This window comes from Drosophila obscura, unplaced genomic scaffold, assembly GCF_018151105.1.
Source record: "Drosophila obscura isolate BZ-5 IFL unplaced genomic scaffold, ASM1815110v1 contig_200, whole genome shotgun sequence".
NCBI classification, from domain to species: domain Eukaryota; kingdom Metazoa; phylum Arthropoda; class Insecta; order Diptera; family Drosophilidae; genus Drosophila; species Drosophila obscura.
The window spans coordinates 6,785,165-6,809,951 of NW_024542791.1; the positions used below are offsets into that span (position 1 = coordinate 6,785,165).

Consider the following 24,787-nt stretch of genomic DNA (forward strand, 5'->3'; position numbering starts at 1 on the left):
TCAGTAAATGTCCATATATTGGTATAAACTTTAATGAAATGATTTATTCATGTCTACTTTTTGTAGTAAATCTAAAAATAGAATTTCCATTTTTCTATGGAAATTAATTGATAACTTTGACCTCTATGTAAATAAGAGATGAACTTCTGTGCCTCAAAGTTTATAGAATTAAAATCTTTTGTAACTAAAACTATTTTAGTTGGAATCTTCTGTAGCTTGAACTATTTTCTATGGAATCTTTTGTAGCTAAAACTGAGTTTAGTGATAATTGCGTTTATTTTACAGTTTTCGTTTCAAGTTGTAGGAAAAACTTTTACAATAAGGCTTACATTTGACTGTTTGATTGAATTTACTATATGTACCATTTTGGGTTATAACTCGAATATTCTTTCAACTCGAAATCATTTTCCCGACTTATTAAAGAAATAGATTTTTTCATAAATATAAATCATAATCCATAGATCAATTATACTAAACATTTCGTGAATTTTTCATCCCTGGTGTTACCAAGAGCTGTGCCCGACACTGTAACAAAGCAACAAAAACACATGTTAGGTAGCTTTTTTTTCGTTTCTTTTTTCTGTTAGCTGAGCGAGCTTTAAGAGCGTTCTCTTTGCTCTTCGCTTACAGCTGTTATGCTGTTGTTGTTTCTGTTACTTTGTGGGGCAGGCATGCAAGCCATGCCGGTTGAGAGAATCTCTTGAAGCTTTGAGAGGCATTTCAATTGAAGGTTTCGAGGTTTTTTTGAGTGCCTGGTGGCGTATGCGTTATATATGTAGATGTTAGTTCCTCAACGCCCACGCCCACCCAAAAATATATATGTATATATATGAAAGTGTATATATATGTATATATTTGTAAGCTTTGATATGCTGCCAAAGTGGTGCCGCAAAAAAACGTGTTTCGAGCGTTGTGACCGGCTTTTTTTGCGCTCTTTAGCCGTGCTCTTTTGTTGGGAAAGTCCTCTCTTGGTGGCGTCTCGCGCTCTCCAGTTCTAATTCGTGCTTGTGGTTGGGGTTTTTTGAGTTCTGTTTCGTTCGTTTCACTTCAATTTGAGACGTTTATCTGTGCGGTTGTTTTGTATTCGCGATTTCCTCAGAGGCATATACAAAAATATATACAAACGAGTACATACCACGTATAGAAAGAGAGACGACGACGACGACAGACACGTCTAGAAGAGAAAAGATTACGTTATTTGTTATATTTGGAATTACTCGTTTCGTTCTAATGCAAAAAAATGCCATGTGCTTAAAACGCGCAAATTGAAATTGAAATTGAAAGAAGAAAAAATAACACAAATAAACAAAAAGTAGATAGACATCAATATCGTATTCAAAGGCTAACGTCATCCTACAGCCATTCGAATCGAATCTATAATCCAAAAGAACTAAAAAGAAAAAAAAAAACAAAACCAAGAGGAAGCTACATTTGAGGTTTGTGTACGTGTCCGTGTGTTGTGTGTGTGTGTAAAAGTATCTATGGAAAAAATGCTGCAGGGATAGCAGGCTGTTTGCCCCTGTAACACCCCCCCTGGAAAACCAGAGACATATGTCAGGGTTCAAATATATATTTAAACATTATACAAGAGAAATCTTTCAAGTGAATACAAAATATTCAGAAAAATATACAAAATAATACAATAAATATTTATATATTTATATAAACATATACTGAAGATTCTGTGGTTACGTCACACTCGCACTACCCCATACCCATATACCATAAAATACCCATACTCGTAGCACTCTGAATATTAACCGCCGCGTGTGTGTGCCCTACCATATACTCGTATTTTTCACAGAGTCAAAGCAGCGACCTTTCTCTGGTGAACCAACAGTCGCAGGCCCTCATACGCCAGGCCGACGCACGCAATCGTCAATTGATTGAGAAGGATAACGGTGACCTGAATCGTTTGTGGCAGGAACTGGTACGCAGCCTCGAACAGCGTCGCGATAATCTGCAACAGTTGGCCGAGCATTGGGATAGCTTCGAGAACAGCTTGCACGGCTGGGAGAAGGCATTAGGTCGACTAGAGGATAAATTCCGCAATGTCGATCCAACTGTAAGATCCCGACGTCATTTGGAAGATACAAAGAATGCCATTCAGGTGAGTTCTCTTTTTTTTAAACTATATAATTAACTATTTTGAATAATACGGTGGGATGAAAAGTTTTGAAAGTATATATAAATATAATAATATATAATCCTAGAACTGCATGAGTTGTTGAATAGTTATAGCCAGCTAAATATATATAGACATACATTTTTTAATGTTTGCCAGTCATCAGATCAGCGCCAACTTTTAGGCAATGTTAAATTTTTTGGAAAGTTTTAATCGGTTAAACAACAAGTGATAGTGAATAGTTAAACTTAAAGTTCACTTTTTTCTTTATTTTTTTATTAAATTGGTTCATAGTAATGATACTCTCAGCCTCACATAAATCCTCTTTAAAATATATGCTCCTAATCGTTGTCTTACTATGTAGGGTATTTAAATATCGGTGTGTCCAAGTTTAATTAATTTCCTTACTGCTGTTTAAGGTCACAAGTAAATTTACATGCCATTCCATTCCATTCCATACATATTTGTATGTATGATGATGCGATTTATTCATTTACGCCCCGTTCCCCTTTGGCTTTGCGCTCGTAAAATATTTTTACCAATGTAAAGACATAACAAAAAAATACATACCCAAGTTTACATATTATATGTTGATAGATATAGATACATATGTGTGTGTACGTATGGTATGTATGTATGTAACATGTTTTGTATATGTATCAAAACCATGCCGACATCAAGTTCATGGTCACGTTGTTGTGGAGGGACTGGACCGAAAGAGCTTCCGCTCTCTTATTTGCTGCTCTCTCTCTCTCTCTGTGTGGTCTCTCACCACCCAGCCGGTGCCACTCTCTCTCATCTTGAGTTGAGCTTCACAAAACTAAAGCTATAAAGCAGCTGATTTCGGCCATGTCCAATTATGTCAAAAAAAATCTATTAATGAGGCTGTTGTAATTAAGGGAAAAGGAGAATAAAACTAAACAAAACAAAAAAGAACTACTAATACTTTCAGTTTTGTTAGACTTTGTTTTTTTTTTAATTTTCAATGGAATCGTCTTATGATAGTGACTTATATAAGATTTGATAGCTAGAAGCTTGCTCTACGACGACTGTTTATACATTTTTAATGCTAATTTAAATGTAATTTCAATAGTCCCAAGGTGCTATTAAGTTGTACAATATTATTTATTACTAATTGGTATCAATAATGGATTTTAGTATTAGTATCATTATTTATTTATTATTTATTAGTATCAATAATGTATTTTTTTTTTATTTCTAATCAGCTAATTTGAATTAGTTTCTGGTGTAAGATGAGCTCATTGTTTTGAGGCGGTAATTGCACAAAATAGTACTACTATCAATAGATAGGCCACTTGTACATACATACATATATCAGCCAGTATGTACATACACATATAGCGCAGTCTTTTCAAATCACATTTCAATTGAAGCAATTTGCAGCCATAAAAGAGAGACGGTTACCCTCCCCACCAACCCTCCTTATCGATCTAACGATGTTGTCATACAAGCGCCATATACAGTGCCGATACCTGGGCGATAAAACAACCCACAAAAATACACCAAAACTATTCGTATAAGACCTCCCCAGCACAAAAAAGATAAACAATGACGAAAAATAAGTAAAGGTGTTTGGTTTTTTTTGTCTATCCAAAAAAGAGACTATAAATGTGATTTATTTGTTTTATTCTTTTGTTGTTGTATCATTAGTTCTTCGTTTTTTTTTTAACCAAAAAAGCTTTAGAGTCAAGTCAACAAATTAATTTTTCTCATTTAATCTTTAATGTTGACCTTCTCGAAAAAAAAACTGGAATTGAAAACGAAATTGAGAGTGAAATAAAAAAAACAAGAAAATACTGCTACAATATGGAACGTGTGTTCAGGTTTTTGGTTGGATAGCAACAAAAAAGAGCAATAAGAGAGCTTTCCCTTCATTACATTTTTTCATTTATTTGTTAATTAACCTTAATTAATATTAATTGAAATTCTTGAGCTATTCGCACATTTTAATTAATAAATTTTCTTCGTTTTCACATAGGAATTACGTGAAGAATCAAATCAACTTAAATCATCACATAAAGAAATCGAGACTCTCTCAAAATCCATCCTCACATTCCTTGGGGAAGTACACAAACCCTCGGCGGAGGCCATACAGGCCAAAGTGGATAAGTTAGTTGAACAGCAGGCCATGTAAGTACATCCCAAACTATTCCTAGTTATATTTTTAGCACCCATTTTACGTACAACGTGTGTTAAACTATGCGTGACAACAAAAACAAAATTAAACTTTTTGTTCTCTGTTTGAACGAAAACGTTTAGGCCCGGAAATTGAATTGGCTTGCTGCATACATTAGGGTACCACACAAACAAACACACAAAAAAACTTGTTGCCTAATGAAAATGAATGTGGAATTCAAAGCGAATTCAACAGGTTATTTGGTTGATCATTTATATATGCAATCAAAGGTACCTTTAACAGGTTTTAGATACGAATTAATGCCCCATATATCAATGTATCCAGCAGATTTCAAGACTATATGAATTTCGAACCCCGACAAAGAGCTGAAAATCAAAAGAAAGAATCTGTGATTTATATTAGCTTAAAAAGCTATATTTATATTTTTAGGATTGTTTTACACCCTTTTTTATAATCTACTGTTACTTTATAGGGCTACAGCATTTATACTCATTGCTTAAGTGCTTAAAGAACTGTTTGAAGAACTTTATCTTAAGACCGCGTTTTCTTTTTTCGAATATCTCTACTGTGGCGTTTTTACTTTGTTTTTTTTTTTCAACAATAATAAGAAGTACTTACTGTTCTCTCTGCCTTCTGGCTTAATCTTAATTTTCTTTAGTTTCACTCGTAGTTAGTGGATTCGTCAAGCCCTCTAAATTTGTTGCTATTGTTGTTGCTCAACAGACGCTAACTGACGTCAGACCTAACCAACTGTTACGCTTCGCAAGTGCCTTCGACAAGACGAGACAAGTGAGGAGGGGGGGGTCTCTCATCTGAGCATTACGTAAGCCAGAGTTTATAAATGGCTCCGCTTCTCCTCTTACGCTACCTATCTCTTTCCTTCTGGAACAGTCAGTTGAAAGAAAGAACCTCAAGTTTACGAGTAATATCTCGTAGTTCTAGGAATAGAAAACTCAAAGAGAAAATTCTGTTATTTTTCTGGACATATTTTTTTTTTCATTTGACAGGGGATATCCCGTTCTTAACTAGAAACTGTGCCAAAGCTCTTCGGTCTTATCAAAGGCGATATGAAAGACCTATCTGTATATATATATATATTAAATACTACAAGTACGAGTATTTTATTTGACGCTTCCCGCTTGGTTTACTTTTGATAAGAGAGTGGACGGGGACCCCACAATCAAAAGACAACAATTCTTTTGCTTTACTTTTTGCGGAAATACTCGTATTCGTACGTTTATAAATAAATGTATAGATTTATTCTTCATTTGTTCTGTTCTGTTGTTCTTTTAATGCCCCGGCGCTTGAACAAATTAAGTATTGTGCCAATTCCTGTTTCTATATATATTTTCTTTGCTAATATCATTGCTAATTTAACAGTTGTTGTGTGTCTGTGTGGTGACCATCACGTGCTAAGAGATACAGACAGCCAATGCAACATGTTGCCAGAAACATGTACAAAATTTACCCTTCCATACGTCTCTCAGATCACGTATACCATACCCCGCCTCCTCCTATCGTTCTTGTTTGGCTTTCTCCGTTGACGAGGGGGACCCCCGCCTTTGGCCTTTTCTTTTAATGCAGCCACTGACACAATTTTCTATTTCCCCAAAATGTGTTTATGTTGTTATATTTCTGTTTGGTTTTTTTTCAGTTTTATTTTTATACAAAAATGTTGTTGGGTTTTCTTTGACAGCAGAGTTGCTGCCTGAAAAACGAGAGCAGCAGCTGTTGCTATACATTTTCCTCGCATTTTTTCGGAACAAGCCGCAATATGCGTACGTTTGGCTGTGGCTTAAACGGTGGGATAGACACATGTTATGACTGCTTTTTGTGGTCTGGTGACGGTGCAATTGTCATATAAATGATCTAATGGAGGATCTGGTTTACATAAAAGTTGTTGCGGAGGAAAGGGTTCTAGGGTTCTAAGTTTTTTTCTGGTATTAATGTGGACATTGACGACGATATTTATCTCTTGATTTGTTGTCCCTCTTTAATTTTTCACATGATATATTACAAAATTATTTAAAAAGTGAAACTTTCCCCTTGTACAAACTATATCAAAAATGCATTAATTATAAGAAAATTTTCCTCCCAAAATTGGTTATGTATAGAAAATTATTAACATATATACATATGTACACATATAAAATGGAATTTAAGAACAAAAATAGGTTTTAAGGTGATAATTTTACTTTCCCTTAAACGGCAGCGTTCCCAATGTTTTTGTTTTGTTGGTATTAATAGTACGACAAATTTCCATATTTTATGAGATAATAATTTCCCATTGATCTATTTCCCTCGAAAATGTCTTCCTTTAATTGTTTTCATATCCAAAAATGAACCAAAATGAGAACTATGCCATCATCACAGCCGAAAAGAATGATCTAATATGCCTCCAAGGCATGCCGGTTGTCATCGATAATTATATAGTCGGACGGAGGAGATACAATATATATCTACGAGTATATTATGTATCCTTAAAATGCGACGCATTTGAACATTTCAATGCACTTACACACTTGAGATTTAAATACATTTTTTCGTCGGGAACATGCGAGAATCTAATCAACGAAAAAGACATTAAATATTGCGTAAGACTTTTTTTTCGGTTGGAATTATAATAATTTATTTATAAATATTTTGCAGTTGAGATTTGTAGGAAAGATATGGGAATTAACTTCATTAGCGAATATTTCGAACGATTTGCTACTGAGAAAAACAGAGAGAGAGAGAGAGAGAGAGAGAACAGACATTTTTAAAATACAAACAGCAAAGGAAATGTGCTAGAAAATAAATAAAAAACAAATTGAGCAAAAATGTAAACAGCAGCAGCCACACAGAAATCATAAAAAATTAAGTAAATAATACTTGTCGAACGTCAAAAGAGAGGAGTGAAATTTTTGGATACACTGCCAGCAAAAGATTGTGTATCTTTTCAAAAGAAGTTTGCGATAAAGAAGAAGATTGTACTATCCAAACGAATACAACGAGTATGTACATATACTAATTTTCAGTATGTTTACTTTGATCTCATGATCTTCATCTTGATCATCTTTTCTGTCAATCGCTTTTTTTAAACACTTTGTATGGCCTATTTCTTTGAAGATATTTGGCTTGATTATCTGGAATATATATTATTTAAATAAGTATTTTAACTAATTATAATTACATTCCAACCAAAAGTTCAAAACGGTATTTCCACAGATTCTCCCATAACTTTTTCGAATTATAACCAAAACTATACAATTATCAAAAAAAAAATTGATCTGCCTAAATATCCATCTTTGTAGAATTTAAAAATTCGATCATGATCGTGTAACAACTTTATCATATAGAAACGATCATTATGGAAGGGTATTTGAGATTCCTCCCTTTACTGTTTTTTGTTTTTGCTTAACTTTTGCCGCTGACTTCATCGATGAGCAATAAGCAATGAATGAAGCAAAAGCGTGAACAATATTCAAGTGCATCAAATTATACAATTTCTTTTCAATTGAATCAAAACAAAACTATAGCTGAATCATACATACATACATATATGGAAAACCTTATCAGCTAAACGGACGGTAATCCAATGTGAACTAAAACCTTTCAAAGCCCCTAAAATCAAACTGTATCTGAGATTCGCATATGCATTTGCATTAACAATTTGTCATTTTGGCAAAGGTAAAAAAAGAGAAACCTAAGACAACAACAAAATAATAATAATAAAAAATTCTACCCAAATGAGGTAATCGGGTAATTATAAATTTATTTCAGACGGCATTCCCCTCGAACTACAGTGCACTGTAAGCACGTTAACATTGCTTTAACAGTATGTATAGGAGTGCTGTTCCGTTTCAATTCCAAAGCGTTTCTCTCTCTCTCTGCGTGTGCATGGAAGATTGTGTGCGCGCTCTCTTATTTATCTCTCTCTCTCTTTTTATCTCTGGTGTTATTTTATAGCCGGCTTTTCTTATCTTTAAGAACCGGCAAAATGCCATTAAAGCTTTATCAAAATATGTAACAACATTTTATGCACTTTATTGTGGGAGCTATTTGGAGAGATTTTATTATATCAACAGCGGCAGCAGCAGCAAAAATTATTAATGAGTACATTTCAATGCCAAGCGCATATAATATATTTTTTTTAGTGCTAACCATTCTCTTCTGCTCTCGTCTCCTCCTCTTCCTCTCTCATATCTTTTGGTATGCGTAAGTGTGGTGAAATTTGTTTCGTTCTTTTTATTTCCGTCTCGCGTTCGCTCGCTCTCGTGCGCTGCGCGCTGTTAACGATCGCTTGAGCGACAGCCTCGACCCGACAACTTTTGGCAATTTTCGTGTGGCCGCAACAATATCTGAAATCAGTTTTTATTTAGAGTTAGTTGCAAGCGGACGTGTGTTTCCATTTAACTGGATGGCTGGAAACTATCAAAAGAGCACAATCGAACGAATACGCATATATTTAAATCAAATTAAATTTAAAAGTAGTAAAACCAGAGAAGCAGCAAAATACTAGCAGGCGGCCCAACAAAAGAGAGATGTATTAAAAGCAAAAAAAAAAAAATGGAATTCCTTTCGAGCCAAGGGCTCACTAAATAACAATTTTTCTTTTCCATTTCATGGTCAATTCTTTCTGATGCAGTTTCTGAACGACGCCGCTTTGTGGATTACCAGGCGTATACGTAATTCAGAAAGATAGAAAGAGATTTTTATTTAGCAGCAAACTGCTTTCTTTTCACTCGTGGTTTGTTAGTGGAAATTAAGAAGAGCTAGACGGAGGAGAGGCTCTTGTTGGGCACACGTCTGCCTCCGGGCCAAAGGAGGTGCGACAGTAGTCGCCAACAGAACGACACAAACGAAGCCAAAGGCCAAAAGACAGAAGCGCCTCAGCAGACAAAATAAACGACGGGAGCCAAACTAATTGCCCAGACAAAAAGAAAAACAACTAAACGCACTTCTAGTTAACGTCGTCAAAAGCAAGAGGTGATAAAAAAATAACACAACCGAAAATTTAAGCCTAAGCCAGAAACGTTTCCAAGACAAGACCCGATTAAGTCATCGTTTCAGTCAGAGAGAGAGAGAGATAGGCTCTCCTGTGGTCATATGCAAAACAGCAGCAGAAAACAATATATTTTTTTAATACCGGGGTCTTTCGTACTCGTATTCGCGAATCAGAGACCTCTAACAGACCCGGTACCTGTCCAGGGTCGTCAGGTGTTTTGTTTAGAGAGGGAGAGAGAAAAACATTGAAAGAGAGGCATGGGGGGAGAGCATATGATTCGCACGCGTTTCTACTTTAAACGATGACGTAGTCGCTGGTGACAGAAATACCCTAAACCCTGTCGAACGAATCGAATGCCGCTTATCGTCTCTTGCTTCCACGTCTGATTACACATTCCTCGTATGGCAGGCAACAGTAGCAGCAGCTACTATAATTGATTCAGAAATTACTTATGGCTTCAATATGCCATTTTCTCGATTCACAAAACAAATCTCTGAGGCGGCATACTCGCACGCCTTTCACTTTCATTCACTTCTGCTCTGAATGTGTGTGTGTGTATTGGCATTTCTCAAATATTTTGCCATTTAAATTAAAGCCGTGCACTAAATTTAAATTCGTTAATTTGTACAAAATGGCAGACCCGAACTGAAAATAGCTGAAAAACTAGAGGGGAAATATTTTTCTTTCATTCTTATTTATTTCGGTATTTTTTTTGTCTTGTTTATACGCTTGCCAGGTATAGGATATTGTGACTTTGAGGAGATGTTTGTTATGGATTGGAGGATGTATTTCAGGGGCAAGAAAGTGATATTAATTATACAAAGTCTGAAAGCCTTTTGTTCACAGAACTTTCTTGTTGCTAAACGCAGAATTCTAAACCGGAAACGATAACAACGGAACACTTTATCAATGTCATAATGTGTGTACGTAGGAAGTAAAAGAAAACAAACGTTGTAAAATCAAGTCTTTCTGATAGGAATCCCATTTCTGGTCAGATAAGGGTATCCAAAGCTCTTGCTTCCATTTTTTTTTTCATTTTTGATCTTTGATTTTTCGTGTGAAATGAAAACCCAAACAACATTGAGAATTTTTCGTATTCCGATTTTAGTGAGACTGGCGAAAAATGACGCCGAAATGATTTCTTCTAGTTTATAATACACTCGCTTCGTATTGTAGCCCCCGTATATCCGTTGGCAGTTTTTCGTTCTTTCTTTCTTTTTTTTTTTCTTTAACAATTAATTTTAAAATGTTTCGGCCGACTTTTGTGGGTCTGTGTTGTTGGCCGAGTGCCAAATGTGTGTTGACTTGGCCTCCTCATCTCATCTCATTTTTTCTTTTGGGACCATGCCTGTAAAGGGCAATAAACGGTTTCATTAACCATGCTTCAGGGCCTTGCTCAAAAGAAGACTAGCCGGCGGCGGCGGCATAAATCTTTCAATAATTCGCTTATTCAATTCAAAGTCGGGTGCTCCCAAGGCGTATGCGTGATGTGCGTCATGTGCTGGAAATACTTAACCAGAAATCGAACATGAATATGCAAAAATTGTAGAAGATTCGTGGCCATTGATTCATCTGGCAGTTGCGCTCTCCTTCTCTATTTTTTTACTTTTTTTTTTTTGGTACGTTGCAACGCCCCAATGACGTCAGACAATGACTGAAATGCATAAGCCACACACAGAAATATACACAAAAATACAAAAATATACGACGAATATACAAAATTAAACATGTGCCGCCATTAAAAATACACACAAGCTAAAAATTCACATAACTAAAAACAGGAACAAAAAAAAGAAGAAACTACAAAATTTTAAAAGTTGTGCGTGTCCCCCATAAAACAATTTTATCTAAAAGAGACATATTAAATCTCTCTCTCTTGGTGATCTATTGAGATCTTTCTGTACTCTTTTTGGGCCTTTAAATCATTTTTGAGAGATCTTTCCTCTCATTTCTGCTCTCTTTTTCGTTGACTCTCAATGGGCTCAAGGCAATTTCGAATTATGAGCAATTTTCGAAATTCGAATAGCCGAGATCCCCTGGGTCTGGGGGTCTGTGAAAATGTGCTTGTGGGATTTTTCTTCATTAAGAAAACTCTCTTGTAGCCAACCGGCAGCATTAATTTTCACGGAAATCTTCGCAGAAGAAACCTCGAGGCCATAGAACAACGGATAATACATATAAATATCTTGAAAAACTTCAGAATTGTGTTTCAGAACGAGAACATCTAAAGAGATTCCAATATACATACATATATACACGTATTGTGTTGTGTTGGAGAAGACACGCGCTGAACAATTCTATCTATACAACAGAAGGCAGAACCGCGTGGTTTTTATACAGTCACACGACCAGCACCATTTTGTAGTCCATGCCATTGAATAATACGACCCTGAACATTGTTCTCTATTCATTTTCAGATTGAACGACACCCTACGCGAGAAGGAGCAACAGGTTAGCCAGGATCTCGACGAGATCGAGCAAGTCTTCCGTCGCATTTCGCAGCTGCAGGACAAGTTGAACGCCTTGAACGAGCAACTGCAATCAATACACGTCTACGACGAGCATATTGCCCAAACAGAACAGGCCCTGATCACCCTCAACAGCCAAGTACAACAGGCGGCCGAGGAGAGTCGTTTGCTGGTTAGCCAGACAACGGCCAAATATCAGGCCAAACAGAATCTACTGCCCAGCGACATTGCCCAGGAGTTTACGGCTCTTGAGCTGCTTTCGGAACGTGTACAGGTGACCATGGAGACCAAAGAGAAGGATTTCAAGCGTGCCAAGACCGTGCGCACCGAGTATGTGGCCGGTGTGGATGAGATTCAGCGCTGGCTGCTGCAGGCCGAAGTGCAGGTGCAGGAGCGCACCCTCAGCCCCACACAGATGAAGGAGCTGCTGCAGCGCATCAATCATGAGATCACCGCCATTTACGAACGCTTCACCCTGGTCAAGACCAACGGCCAGCTGATTATCGAGAATTGTCGCAACAGTGAGGAGAAGACACTGGTGCAGACGACGATCGATCAGTTGGCCGCATCCCTGGCTCAAGTACGGGGCTGGTTGGACGAGAAGAAGCAGGCGGTGGGCGATAGCCTGGATGCTTGGACGAGATTCATGAATCTGTATCAGATTGTCATGTCATGGGCGGCCGAGAAGCGTACGTTTATCGATCAGTCGATTGATTTGCGCACCCTGCCCGAGGCTAGAAACAAACTGAACGACTATGTGGCGGCTGTGAAGAGTATTAAACCGATTGTCAAGCATTTGAGCGAAATGGACAAGGAACTGGAACACATTGGTCAAGTGACGACTGTGGGCGATCTCAAGGACAAACTGCAGGAGGCCGAGGATGCGAAGATAGCCGTGGAAGCGGTGCTGCTGGAGAGGGTAACACCTACATTGAGGATATATCTTTTTTTGAGCTGTTCCATAACTAACATTTGTTCATTTTCAATAGAACTCTCTGCTGCAAGAGGCCTGCGAGGAATGGGATCAATGTGAACGCAAAATCAAGGATATACGCGCCTGGCACGAGAAGACCAAACAGGGTCTGGACTCGTCGCAGCAGCAGAAGAAACCGCTGCGCGATCAGCTTGGATTCTGTGAGAAGACCCTGGCCGATATAAATGTGCAAAAAACAAAACTGAGACTGTCTATCGAGAAGCTGGAGGTGAGTATCCAACCAAATGAAATTGTTAATCAACCAAAAGAATGCATTGCCATGCTTCCCGCATCCCTTTTCCGTTTTCCCTTTTTCTGCGTTTCATTGCCAGGTTCACTTCCGCAATGGCATGGGTGGTGATCCACGCCTTAGCGAGAATGTTGACGATCTGGTGCGCGTGCTCGACGGCTTGGGTGAATTGGTGAAAGCCAAGTCCCAAAGCCTCGAACAAACGCTGGCCCAGATCGATGTCTACCAGCAGCAGATGCAAACGCTGCGGCAGCGCATCATCCAGGAGGAGCAACAGCTGCGTCTGGTGATGGCGCCCACGTACTTGCCACACGATCGTGAGCGAGCATTAGCCGATCAACAGGTACGTAACATCCCAGAGTCTTTATTTCAACGGTATAGATCAGATCCCACCCCCCTTCTCCAGTTAGTAGTTTATTCCAGCTAGCAGATCAGATCAGACTATATATATATATATATCTCTGTTGTGTTAGGAGCTCTTTCTATTAAAGTTTTACCCTCCCCCTGTTTATATAACTCATTTTCGTCATTGCTATGAGAACGATCTTTCATTGCTATGCCAAAAACAGTTGACAGAACAACCCGGTTTGTTAGCCAAAAAAAAACAAAACAAAACCAACAGTTATTAACACTTCATATGATATTTATTCAAAAATAATATTTGATTAATCTATGAAAACGTCGTCCCGTTCCCCCATGCGCTTTGAAAGTATGCGCCGGGTAGGTCGAAAAAAAGTTGCACGGTGGCTGCGTATTATTTTATTTCTATTATTATTTTTTTTTTCATTTATTCAAATAGAACAAGAAAAACGCGAAATTTTCAATTGATTTTTTTTTTTCCTATTCTTATTTTCTTCTTCTTTTATTTTTGCGTCATTTGTATTATATTTTTTTTTTCTATTACGTTTTTATTTTCGAATTCATTTTGCACCATTTTATGCACATTCAAAAGACAGACAGAGATCAACATTTAAATATCATATACATACACGTATTATTTTTGTGCTTCCTTATGTTTTCCTCCATTACATATTATACATAAAATCACCAGCTCTCATCGTGCAGCTCTCATTCTCTCATGTCTCATCTCTCCCTCTCTATCATTGGAAAATCACCACAAATCGTAATACCCTCACCATCTGTCAGAAAACTGCTTGTGGTGCCCGCTTCATTCGTCACGTGCTGCGGATCAAAAAAAAAAATATATATATATATATTTATATATAGTAGAGGAAACAAATAAGTTCTTGTTGTCAGGGTTAGCCCACCCATGAAATGAAAAGCCAGGAATTTTCTACCTCCAGACGTTTTATTTTTGGGCCAACAAAATTGCTCTTTTTTTGTGTTGCTCTTCTCCTTATAAACAAAAATTATGATACTATATTTAAACGAAAGCAGGTGGCCTAAAGAAATGTTCTTTCTGTCTGAAATAGTTTATAGTTTTTAATGCTAAAATTTAAGTTTACATTGCGAATTGCAGTGTCTGGCGGTAAGTGGCAAAACAAAAACTCAAACTTTAAACTCAAGAATTCAAAAACGATATTTGAAATGTAGTTACAAAGCTATGATATAATTGCGGGGGCAACTGTTGCTATGAGAACTTATTTTGGATACACTCATTCATCACCTCACAATCACATACATATCTCTCTCTCACACTCAACACACTCACCATCAAAAGAAAAAAAAATACATTCATCACATTACGCATTTAATGGCACAAAAATTACACATTAAGCTTACGCTTAGACATTTTTATAATTTAATTTTTTAGTTTTTATTTCAATTTTAAATTGAATTAGTCTGCTTTTAGCCGAGCAAACATTTATCGTCACTCAATTATTGCCTTACCTCTCTCTCTCTCTATCTCTCTAAATCTATCTCTATCTCTGGTATTAGCGGAAATCGGTTAACTTTTAGTTATGGTTACGGTTTCTAATGTTGATTTTGGTATTTTATTTTTGACAAATTGTATCTCTTTTTTTATCTCTCATTGAATATATATTCGTATATATTACGGAAAATCCTGGTGTCGTTGCGCTATAAAAAAAAAACAAAACAAAAACAAAAACATGCAAATTGCTAAACACTCCATAAAAACAAATATGTTTATCTTGCTCGTTTACTAATGATCCTAACTCTGGTCCTTGGGCTTTGCTACTCGCTTGTCGCCTGCTGAAACCTGTGACTAAAAAACCCCAACTCTCTCACTCTGTAAACCCATACCCCAAAAAACATAAAACATTGACATACATAAAAAATTAATATTTACATGGGTACTGCTTACTTCTTCTGCCAAATATACAAAATATCAAACATGGTTTATGGTTGCTTTTTGTATCCCTTTCTCTCTCTCTCCACCCCCACATGGCGCTGTCTAAATAAATTACCATTAAATTAAACTCAAATCTCAATATGCTGACATTTTGTTTGTATTTCTTCTCTGCCTCTCTCACGCCTGAAAACAAAATCTCTTTCTGAAAAAAAACTATCAAATATCGAACATGCACCATATATATATATATATTATATATACCCCCATACACACGATATATAGGCATGCCGGGAACGTGTGAAAAATCTGCATTCGAAAATAACCGCACGTAATGAGCGCATCAAGTTGTTAATACATCGGGGCACGCCGGACGATGCCAAGCTAGAGATTTAGAGATGCCGTAGTCGTAGCCCCGAACCCCTTTTAAATATAAAAATTAATTTTTAATGCCACAATCTAGGACTAGATAAAAAACATTTTCTTGACAGTCGTTGGTCGCGCCTCGCTTCATGCCGCCTGCAATCTCCCCAAAGTTCTGTTTGGCACCACACAGGAGTGGAGGGGCGATCTGTACGACTGTCGACTGCCACACACATGACCCAGAAACATGTTTAAGGAATATCTATACCAAAACAAATACCAAAAAAATACTATCCTATATGATATACATATCTAAAGAATAAATTTAAATTATCAAATTATTTATCTATTTTTTTTTTTAAATGCAAAACCGAAAGAGAGTATTATTTTTGGTAGGGACAAATATTTTCAGAGATCTATAGGTTCATTCTAGTAGGTAGGGTAGCCCTTTGACCCTATTGACCCACCCCCCTGAAAATAAACAAAAACCATATGAAAAAGCTAACGTTTTTGGCAAATCTTCCCCCTATCTCTCTCTCTATCTCTCCAAATGAATCATTGATGAACGATGATGAACGACATTAGGCAATGCGAGAATCAATCGATGGCATGCAGCAGACCTACGATGCAACCGCCAGAAAGTCCTATGCTCTGGATCCCCATTCAGTGGTAACCACTTCATCGACTGTGTCGTTGCTTATGAAGCCAACGGCCGTAGGTTTGACCTATGCTGAAGTGTTATCGGGACAAACGAGTCCGGTAAGCGGTAATGAGACGACCCAAACGACAGCAGCACCAACGAGAAAACCCAGACAAGAACGAGTATACCCAGCCACGACAACGAACCGGCAAGAACGACACCACCAAGAAACGACAAACAATCAGACAACAATTACAACCACCATTACGACAACGACAACATCCACGACTTTGAAACGTACGCATGACGAAGACCAGATCGAACTGAATGGAGAAGGTATAACCACTGCGATCTATGAGAGCAGAGATCAGGTTCAGGTCCCCCAACAGGTTACACCAACACCACCACCACCAATCGAGAGTCATGTGGAGACGATCGAGATCAGCAACAGCAGCACGGCACAACAGCAACAAGTTCCTAACCAACCTCAGACCCAACCTCAATCCACCACCAACCCCAGCAGTCAGCAGTTCATTGAAAGCGAGCGGCAATATCATGTGAAAACGGGTAAGAATCTACAGCCTCCCAGGCCAGAACGTCGCGGACGTTCGCCAAGACGTCGACGAGAGCCACATACAATCGAACAGGGAGCAGCAGCAGCAGCAGCAGCAGCAGCACCAGCAACACCAACATGAGCAGCAGCAGCAGCTCTTCTTGCCCTTGGATGATCGTACGAGATCGCGTAGCCCCATGTGGGTGCCCGGTTCAACGTCCTATGCGGAGGTACTGCGAGGCCTGGAGCTCGAGCGTCTCAAGAAGCAGGCGGCCGAGCAACTGGCCGCCCAAGGAGTCCAGAGTCATACGACGGATCTGACCATACAGGATGTGGTGGATGCCAGTGCCGCCGTAGCAGCCAGCATGTATGTCCCTGAAGCAGAGCCGGAAATAATCGAGGAACCAACACAACAGCAATATATAAGCGAAGTCAATCCAGAACATGGCTATGTTCCTCCCCAACAACAGCAGCAGCTGCCGCAACAAGTGGAGAGTGTTAACAATTATGAGGTACCCATGACAGCGGAGGAGATTGCCGCCACTTACTTGCAGCCCGATCCACAGCTGTATCAAACGATGTACGAGAATGTGGCCGATAGCGGCCAGTGGGGCTATGTGGCAAATGCCAGCACAGTGCCGCAGCAGGAGCAACAGCAGCAGCAGCCACAGAACTACTACGAGCAAATCCTGCAGATGCAATATCCCCTGCAATACCAGCCCGTGGCCGTGCAGCCAGCGACAACACAGTTTCAACTGTTGCCGGGCTACTACCAGCCCATAACCACAACCGACACTTATTCAACGCTCTATCCTACAGAGCCATCGCAGATTTACTTTACCCAACCGACGGTAGAGTACTCACAGGAGTATCAAACGCAGCAGCAGCAGCCACCTCAGCAGGAAGCAGAGATCTATCAACCGGAGACGACAGAGCAGACCTATCTGTTAGATCCGTACAGCGTACAGGAATCGACGACAGGTAACAGCGTGCTGGATCGCGTTGTCACCACACTCGCATCGATGGTGCAACAGAGCACGGAACCATTGACCACCAGTACGCAGCAGATTCAGCCCACTGTGGTACAGATCGAACCCGAAGAAGAGGAGCCCCAGTACTATATCGAAGAGAGTGTGCAAATGCTGAGATCAGTGGAGCCACAGGAGTTTGAGGTTGATGAGCCACGACCCGACATTACCTTTGGGCAGTTTGAGATGGATGCCATAGAGACGATACCCGTTGAAGTGCCACCCCAGCCACAAGTGAAACCACAGCCACAACAGCAATCCACTGTCGTAACGACAACAAGCTATGTTCAGGAAACCATTGTCTCGGACCAGACGACCGAACAGCCAACTGTGATAACTCAGCAAATCAGGACTCAATCTGTAGTCCCCGAAACGGCCCCAGCGACTACAATCACTGTGCGTCCCCAAGCCCAACGTGTGCAGCAGCAGCAGGCAATCCAGCCCCAGGATATCAGTGCCGGTAGTACTTATGCCGAAGTCTTATTCGGTCTACAGCACAAAGAACAACAACAAAAACAACAATCCGTTTTCCAGCCATCCAGTCAGCAGCTACAACAGATACCCGTACGCCTATCGCCGCCAACACAGCGCAGAGCTGCAGCTGAACACACAACGAATACGAAGCATACAACAGTTACTACCACAACGATCACCAACTCAAGAAAATCGCCAACTTGGGAGCGCAGGAGACGATAATACCGAGTCGACTACGTCGCGTCCAAAGCGAGTGCGACATGAGACGCAACCCGAACCATTGCCGATCAAGGTCAGCACCCGTAAGGACACCAAATTGAACAAAAAGCCTAGATCTCCGGAAAGCAATGGTGTGGAGATCACTAAAGTGGTGCAAGAAGTGGTTGAAGAAGCCACCAAGCAGCCAGAGCCAAAGCCAAGAAAGTCGAAAAAACCTAAAAAGACAACCGACAATGCAACATTTGTGGATGCAGTGCAGTTTGTGGAACACAAAGTCGATGCAGCTCCAGTGGTGTCCAAGAAGGAGAAAAAGCAGACATCACCTATTCTGGAAAAGAAGCAGGCGTCACCTGTTCTGGAGAAGAAGCAAACGTCACCTGTTCTGGAGAAGAAGCAAACGTCACCTGTTGTGGACCGAAAGAAGGATTCAACTGCAGTGGAGCGAAAGCAAACCTCTCCTGTACTAAGCCGAAAGCCAGCATCACCTGTTCTAGAGGGAAAGCAAACCGTGGTAGAGACTACGGTTACCACCACCCAAACGGTTGAGCCTGTAGTGTTTGAGGTCACTTCAACTCCTGAGCCAACACCAAAGAAGGAAAAGAAGCAACCCGCTAAACCAGTAGCGGAAAAGCCTCACACAAGCAAGAAATCTGCAGAGCCAGTCAAGGAAAAGGAGACTATAAAGTCCGAAGCAAAGAAGGAAGAGGTTGAAACTGTTGTAGCTAAGAAGGAGGACCCAGCTCCAGTTGCGCCTTCCCGGAAGGATAAGAAACAGTCAAAGACGACAGTGGAGAAGGTTGTTATCAGCAGCACCAAATCTGTTGAACCAGTCATCGAAAAGGAGATTGTCGCACCTGCCATCGAACAGGAAATTGTAGAACCAGTCATTGAAAAGCAGATTGTCGTACCAGCTGTGATTGAAACCAAGGAGAAAATCGAAGCAACTCCATCGACACCTTCGAAAAAGGAAAAAAAACAGGCAAAAACGGTTGTGGAAACTACAGTCATCAGTACCAAGACAATTGAGCCAGCTACAGAGTCAGAAACTGTCACAGAGAAGATTTCTGAAGAGGAAATTATTGCTGAGAAGATTGTTGAGTCGGAACCAGTCAAAGAGAAGCTTATTGTAGAGCCCACACCCGTTATGGAGAAGAAAATTGCTGAACCTGAAGTTCCAACTTCAACACCTACAAAGAAGGACAGAAAGCGTTCCAAGAAGGAGGCCAAGCCCGAAACAACATTGAATATTGAGGTAGCTGTTGCTCCAGTCAAGGATGTTTCAAAAACCACAACAGATACTGTTACGGCAATAACTGAAAGCAATGTTGCTGATCAAACAGTTGAAAAAACGATTGAAGTAAAAATTCCAGAAGTCTTACCTGCACAAACAGCACCAGAGCTAGTAATTGAGCCCGTAATAGTGGCTGAAAAAGTGTCAGCTCCCGTGGAAATTCCCTCACAGGTTGTAATTACAACCTCAGAAACGTTAACAGAGTCATTGAATGGTACTCCCAAATTGCAGGAGACCGTAAGTCCTGTCTCTACGGAAATAAGTGAAACCATCACTGAGGGTGAACCTACTGTCACGACATCGACAAACACAATATCAACGGAAAGTGGAACCACAACTATCACCACGCGTACAATCACCAAACACATAACCAAGCGTATAGTCAAGCGTATTGTAGATGGTAAAGAGGAGATTGTCGAGGAAGATGTGATTGATGATTTGCCCGAGGAGAATATCTCCGTGGAGCAGTTCAATCTACCAACAGTTGAAACCACAAGTAGCGAGGTGCCCATTGATGCGACTGGACTCTCGACCACACAAGACACCATAGTGCAGCAGGGATCGATAACCAAGACAACGATCACCAAGACAAAGCGCATCCTGAAGCGTATCACCGAGGATGGGGAGGAAATTGTTGAGGAGGTCTTTGAGGATGAGCCTGAAGTGGAGAGAGATGTTACGCTGCTGCCAACGACAGTGCTAACCTCCACGGTTATCACAACGGCGGAGGAGCACAAATCCAACATCCAGGAGGCTGCCCAGAACGTGGTTGAGGAAGTCATCAAGCAAGCCGAAGAGATAACCCAACCTGATGAGCGAAATTCAACGCGTAAGGACATAAAGAAGGCCAAGAAGGAACAGCCCATTCCAGAACCCGAGAAACCAATATTGGTTGAGGAACCAAAAGTAATAAAGGAAGTTGTGGAGGAACCGCAGCAGCAGAAACCCCAAAAGCCATCCCGGAAGGACAAGAAGAAACACAAGAAGTCGGAAAGTGAAATCGCCACAAACATTGTCCAAAAGGTAGCCGAAATTATCGAGCCACAGCCAGAACCTCAACTAGAAATCACAGAGCCCCTGAACATAACAAGTGCAATTACTACGGATGAGAGACAAACCCTGTCATCGGATGGATCTGTTGTCAGCAGCGATGATGGCAGCAGCCTCATCAAGACGACTGTCATTCGTACAACCAAAATCGTTAAAAAAATCAGCAGCAATCAGCAAGATAGTCAGGAGATGACATCTTCCACGCACTCGGACGTCCAATCCCTGGGATCCTTTGACTTGGCCGAAGAAGCTGTCGAACAGATCGAACCCAAGATTGAGAAATCCGAGACGAACAGTCGCGAAATAAGCGATGAGGGTGTGGTTAAGACAACTAAAACTACAACAACTCGGACCATCAAGAGCCCAAAGAGCGAGGAAGTACCTGTTGAGGCCACATGGGAGGTGCCAACTGAAGATGAGCCTGCAGTCTCGTCTCCTTCAGAGATCGAGGAGCCTGTCGAGGGTGGTGTGATCAAAACCACCATTGTGCGTACCACGAAAATCGTGAAGAAGATTTCACAGGAGAGTGAAAATATCAGCGAGACAAGCAGTGAAGCCGAGACTTCCCTGGATTTCATTCAGGATGCTCCCCTTGTGGCTGAATCCGTGACTACAGAATCCAACAGTGAGGGCATCACAAAGACCACAACTACACGAACTACAAAGTCTGTAAATAAGAGTGTAGATGAAGAAGCTCCTGTTGCTCCAGAAAATAAGTGGCTGACAGCTATTCCTGACGTTCCAGATACGACTGAAATAAAGACAACCATACTAGACTTTATTTCTGCAGAAAAAAAGGCAACACAAAACATCCCAGAACCCGAGAAATTCATTGCCGAACCCGTTGAAGTTGCAGTTTCAATTTTAGCAGAGCCTCAGCAAGGAAATGGTATCGTTGAGGAAATACTGGTGTCGGAGCCAGACAATTGTGGGGTTGGTGATGTTGTCAAGACAACAATTGTGCGAACTACGAAAATAGTTAAAAAGGTGTCGCAAAATAACGAGCAACAAAACGTTAGCGAGGTCTCTACAGAGTCGGAACCAGTGTTGCCTGCTGCTGAAGAGGATACTATTGGAGGTGGTGTAACCAAAACGACAACCGTGCGTACGACAAAGATCGTGAAGAAGCTGAACGAGGATGGTGAAACAACCAGAGAGGAGAGCAGCAGCACTATCAATGAACCTCCCGTTACAGTGCGTGAAGCATCGCCAACGATTTCAGAGATTCCCAGTGAAACTTCGACCACATCTAGTCAAATCGATGGAGCGATTATCAAAACCACGACGATACGTACGATGCGCATTACAAAGAGAATAACCAATGACGGACGTATACTCCTGACTGAAAGTGACTCGCCGGGCGATGTTGTTGTGACATCGAGCATCGAAATGCCAGATCAAAGACCAGTGAGTCCGGTTGTTGCCACAGCCCCCTCCCTTGTCGCTGTTACTCCCAGTAGCGAGTTCAAGTTGGATAATCTAGAGGCAGCAAACATTCAGTTGGGATCAGTTAAGGATAGTCCCACAGGGGTGAAGGTCATCGGCATTGAGACAAACACTGTCGAACTGCCAAACCTTAGGGAACAGATCAGAACAGAAACTAAGACAAACGGGGATATAAACGAAACAGATAGTATTACCACTACTACGACGACTACCAGAAATACGATACTCACGACAACCCAACGACGCAGCTTCGAGACCGAAGATGGCACAAATGTTCTTTTCGTGGGAGAAGGCATTGACGGTGCCTATCCACCGGGCACAGTCCAAAAGATATCCCTTATCACGCATGAAGAAAAGCTGAAGACACCGATTGTGAAAATGCATCTAGATTTTCCAGAGGTTAGTCTTCGTGTGACCGAGACGGTGACGGAAAATGTGGAGTCCCTGCAAAGAACGGCGGAAAGTAGTCAAAACTCTGTGGTTGAGATATTCCAAGAGGCAGCAGAGCCCCTCGTAGAGTCCGTTTCTCCGGAAATCCAGTCTGAAAAACTTGTCAAGATTACAGATTCCACAGAATCTGTGTCAGTGTCGAGTATTACTTCTGCGGAGATCATTACAGAGCCACTCAAAGAGTCTGTCCAATCAGAAGACGTTAAAATTACAGAACCTACGCAAGAGGTAGTAGTCCCTGAAGGTAGCAAACCCCTGTCCCCTGCAGAGTTGAGTCCGGAAGAGCAGCAGCTGTTCGAGGACATTCAAAAGAAGCTCTCTAAGAAAGATAAGAAGAAACGTCCGGCTATACCCGAAGAATTTATTAAGCAAGAGACCACACAGATCATTGTAGAAGAAAGCAAAGGTAATGAAATCATTGATGAGAAACAGGTCCTAACCGAAGTCGTTGTCCCCTCAGTCCCCTCAGAAACTGAACCCAAGCAATTGTTACCCAATATATCTCAAGATGAGGGTTTGATATCCAGCATTCAGTTAGTTGAGCAGACAAAAGCAGATATTATTTATCGTGAAACTATTGAGGTTACGCCAGCCCCTAAAATTACCACCATTCCAAGTCCAAGTCAAGAAGAAGTTCCAGTAGATACTCAGTCAAGCCCCAGCCCTGCTCCTACTAAAACCGCTAATCAAACTGTTCCTGCCCAATCGAGCGCCCTAATTGCTGAGCCATTTGTAGCTAACACGGTAAGCACTATAAGTACTATCATTAATATTGAGCAAAACTCTGCACTTGATAAAATCTTTGAAATACCCACATTTGATATACTTAAATTTAATATTGCTGAGGGTAATTATCACATAATCAATTCCAAGGCTAAAGAAATCGATCAACCAGCACCCGTTCAACCAGTAGAAGTTACGGCGCCAAAGACGGTAAGCTTTGCCGACGAATCCGAAACTATAGTCAACAAAACCATCGCGGAAACTATCCCTAAAACGACGGAGTCCCCTCTTTCCACCCTTGAAATCGAAACTTTCCCTGCAATTTACAACTTTGAAGTTCCTAAATACGACATAATTTCCCTCAACAAGGCGGAACTTTTACAAAAAACAGTAGAAGCAGCAACGGTTCTAACAGAAACAGCTTCAACAACACAAGAAACTTCTGCTAAAGAAGAAATTTCGATTATCACAGGAGAAACTGAAACGGTCCCAACAACACAACAAAAACAACCAATTCCAGAAATCATAAAAGATGTACCCAATATATACAACTTCGAAGTACCCAAGTACAACATCAGGGAATACAGCAGAGCCGAAACTCTCTTTAGAGTCTCCGCTGAGCCGATATCTCCCATTGATACTGTTCCCGAAAAGGATAGCACTCAAACCGAAAAAAGCACTACCACTAGTATTACCACTACAACAACAGCCACAGAAACCAAGAAGGACAACGAGCACGAAACACCAACAGAAACTTCTGTTGTTGTGGAGATCAAACCTACTCAATCAGAGCCAATCGTTGAAGCTCCAGTGGTTGAAGAGTCCAAGACAATCACAACCGTCACTACCACAACCACTGTAACTGAGAAGGAGACATCAAGCGAGGTTCCTGAGCCACAAAAGGATGTTCCTGTCGTCGAAGTTACCAAGTCAGTGACTATTGTCGAGGATGTCAAACCCACTCAACCGGAGCCAATAGTTGAAGCTCCAGTGGTTGAAGAGTCTAAGGCAATCAAAACCGTCATTACTACAACCACTGTAACTGAGAAGGAGACATCAAGCGAGGTTCCAATTGCTGCAGTAATTGAACAGCCGGAACCCATAAAGTTCCCAGAACAGCCGAAGAAACCAGCATACGCCGGCTTGCCTGTGGACGACTCGTCTAGCTCTTGGATGGACGTCCTGGACGAACCCATGAACTTCTCCGATGACGAAGAGGAAGCTGTCCCTGAACCACAAAAGGAGGTTCCTGTCGTCGAAGTTACAAAGTCAGTGACTATTGTCGAGGATGTCAAACCCACTCAACCAGAGCCAATC

At 40.6% G+C, this 24,787-nt stretch overlaps 1 protein-coding gene across 1 annotated transcript in view; it reads left to right on the forward strand.

The window, feature by feature from the left end:
• Positions 1-24,787, forward strand: part of LOC111081142 (nesprin-1) — a 110,533-nt gene that overhangs the window by 46,053 nt on the left and 39,693 nt on the right. Inside the window, 8 exon segments of the mRNA XM_041593742.1 lie at positions 1,805-2,110; positions 4,125-4,276; positions 11,688-12,657; positions 12,728-12,940; positions 13,044-13,304; positions 16,182-16,883; positions 16,885-18,504; positions 18,506-23,491. Coding sequence (XP_041449676.1) covers positions 1,805-2,110; positions 4,125-4,276; positions 11,688-12,657; positions 12,728-12,940; positions 13,044-13,304; positions 16,182-16,883; positions 16,885-18,504; positions 18,506-23,491 — 9,210 coding nt within the window.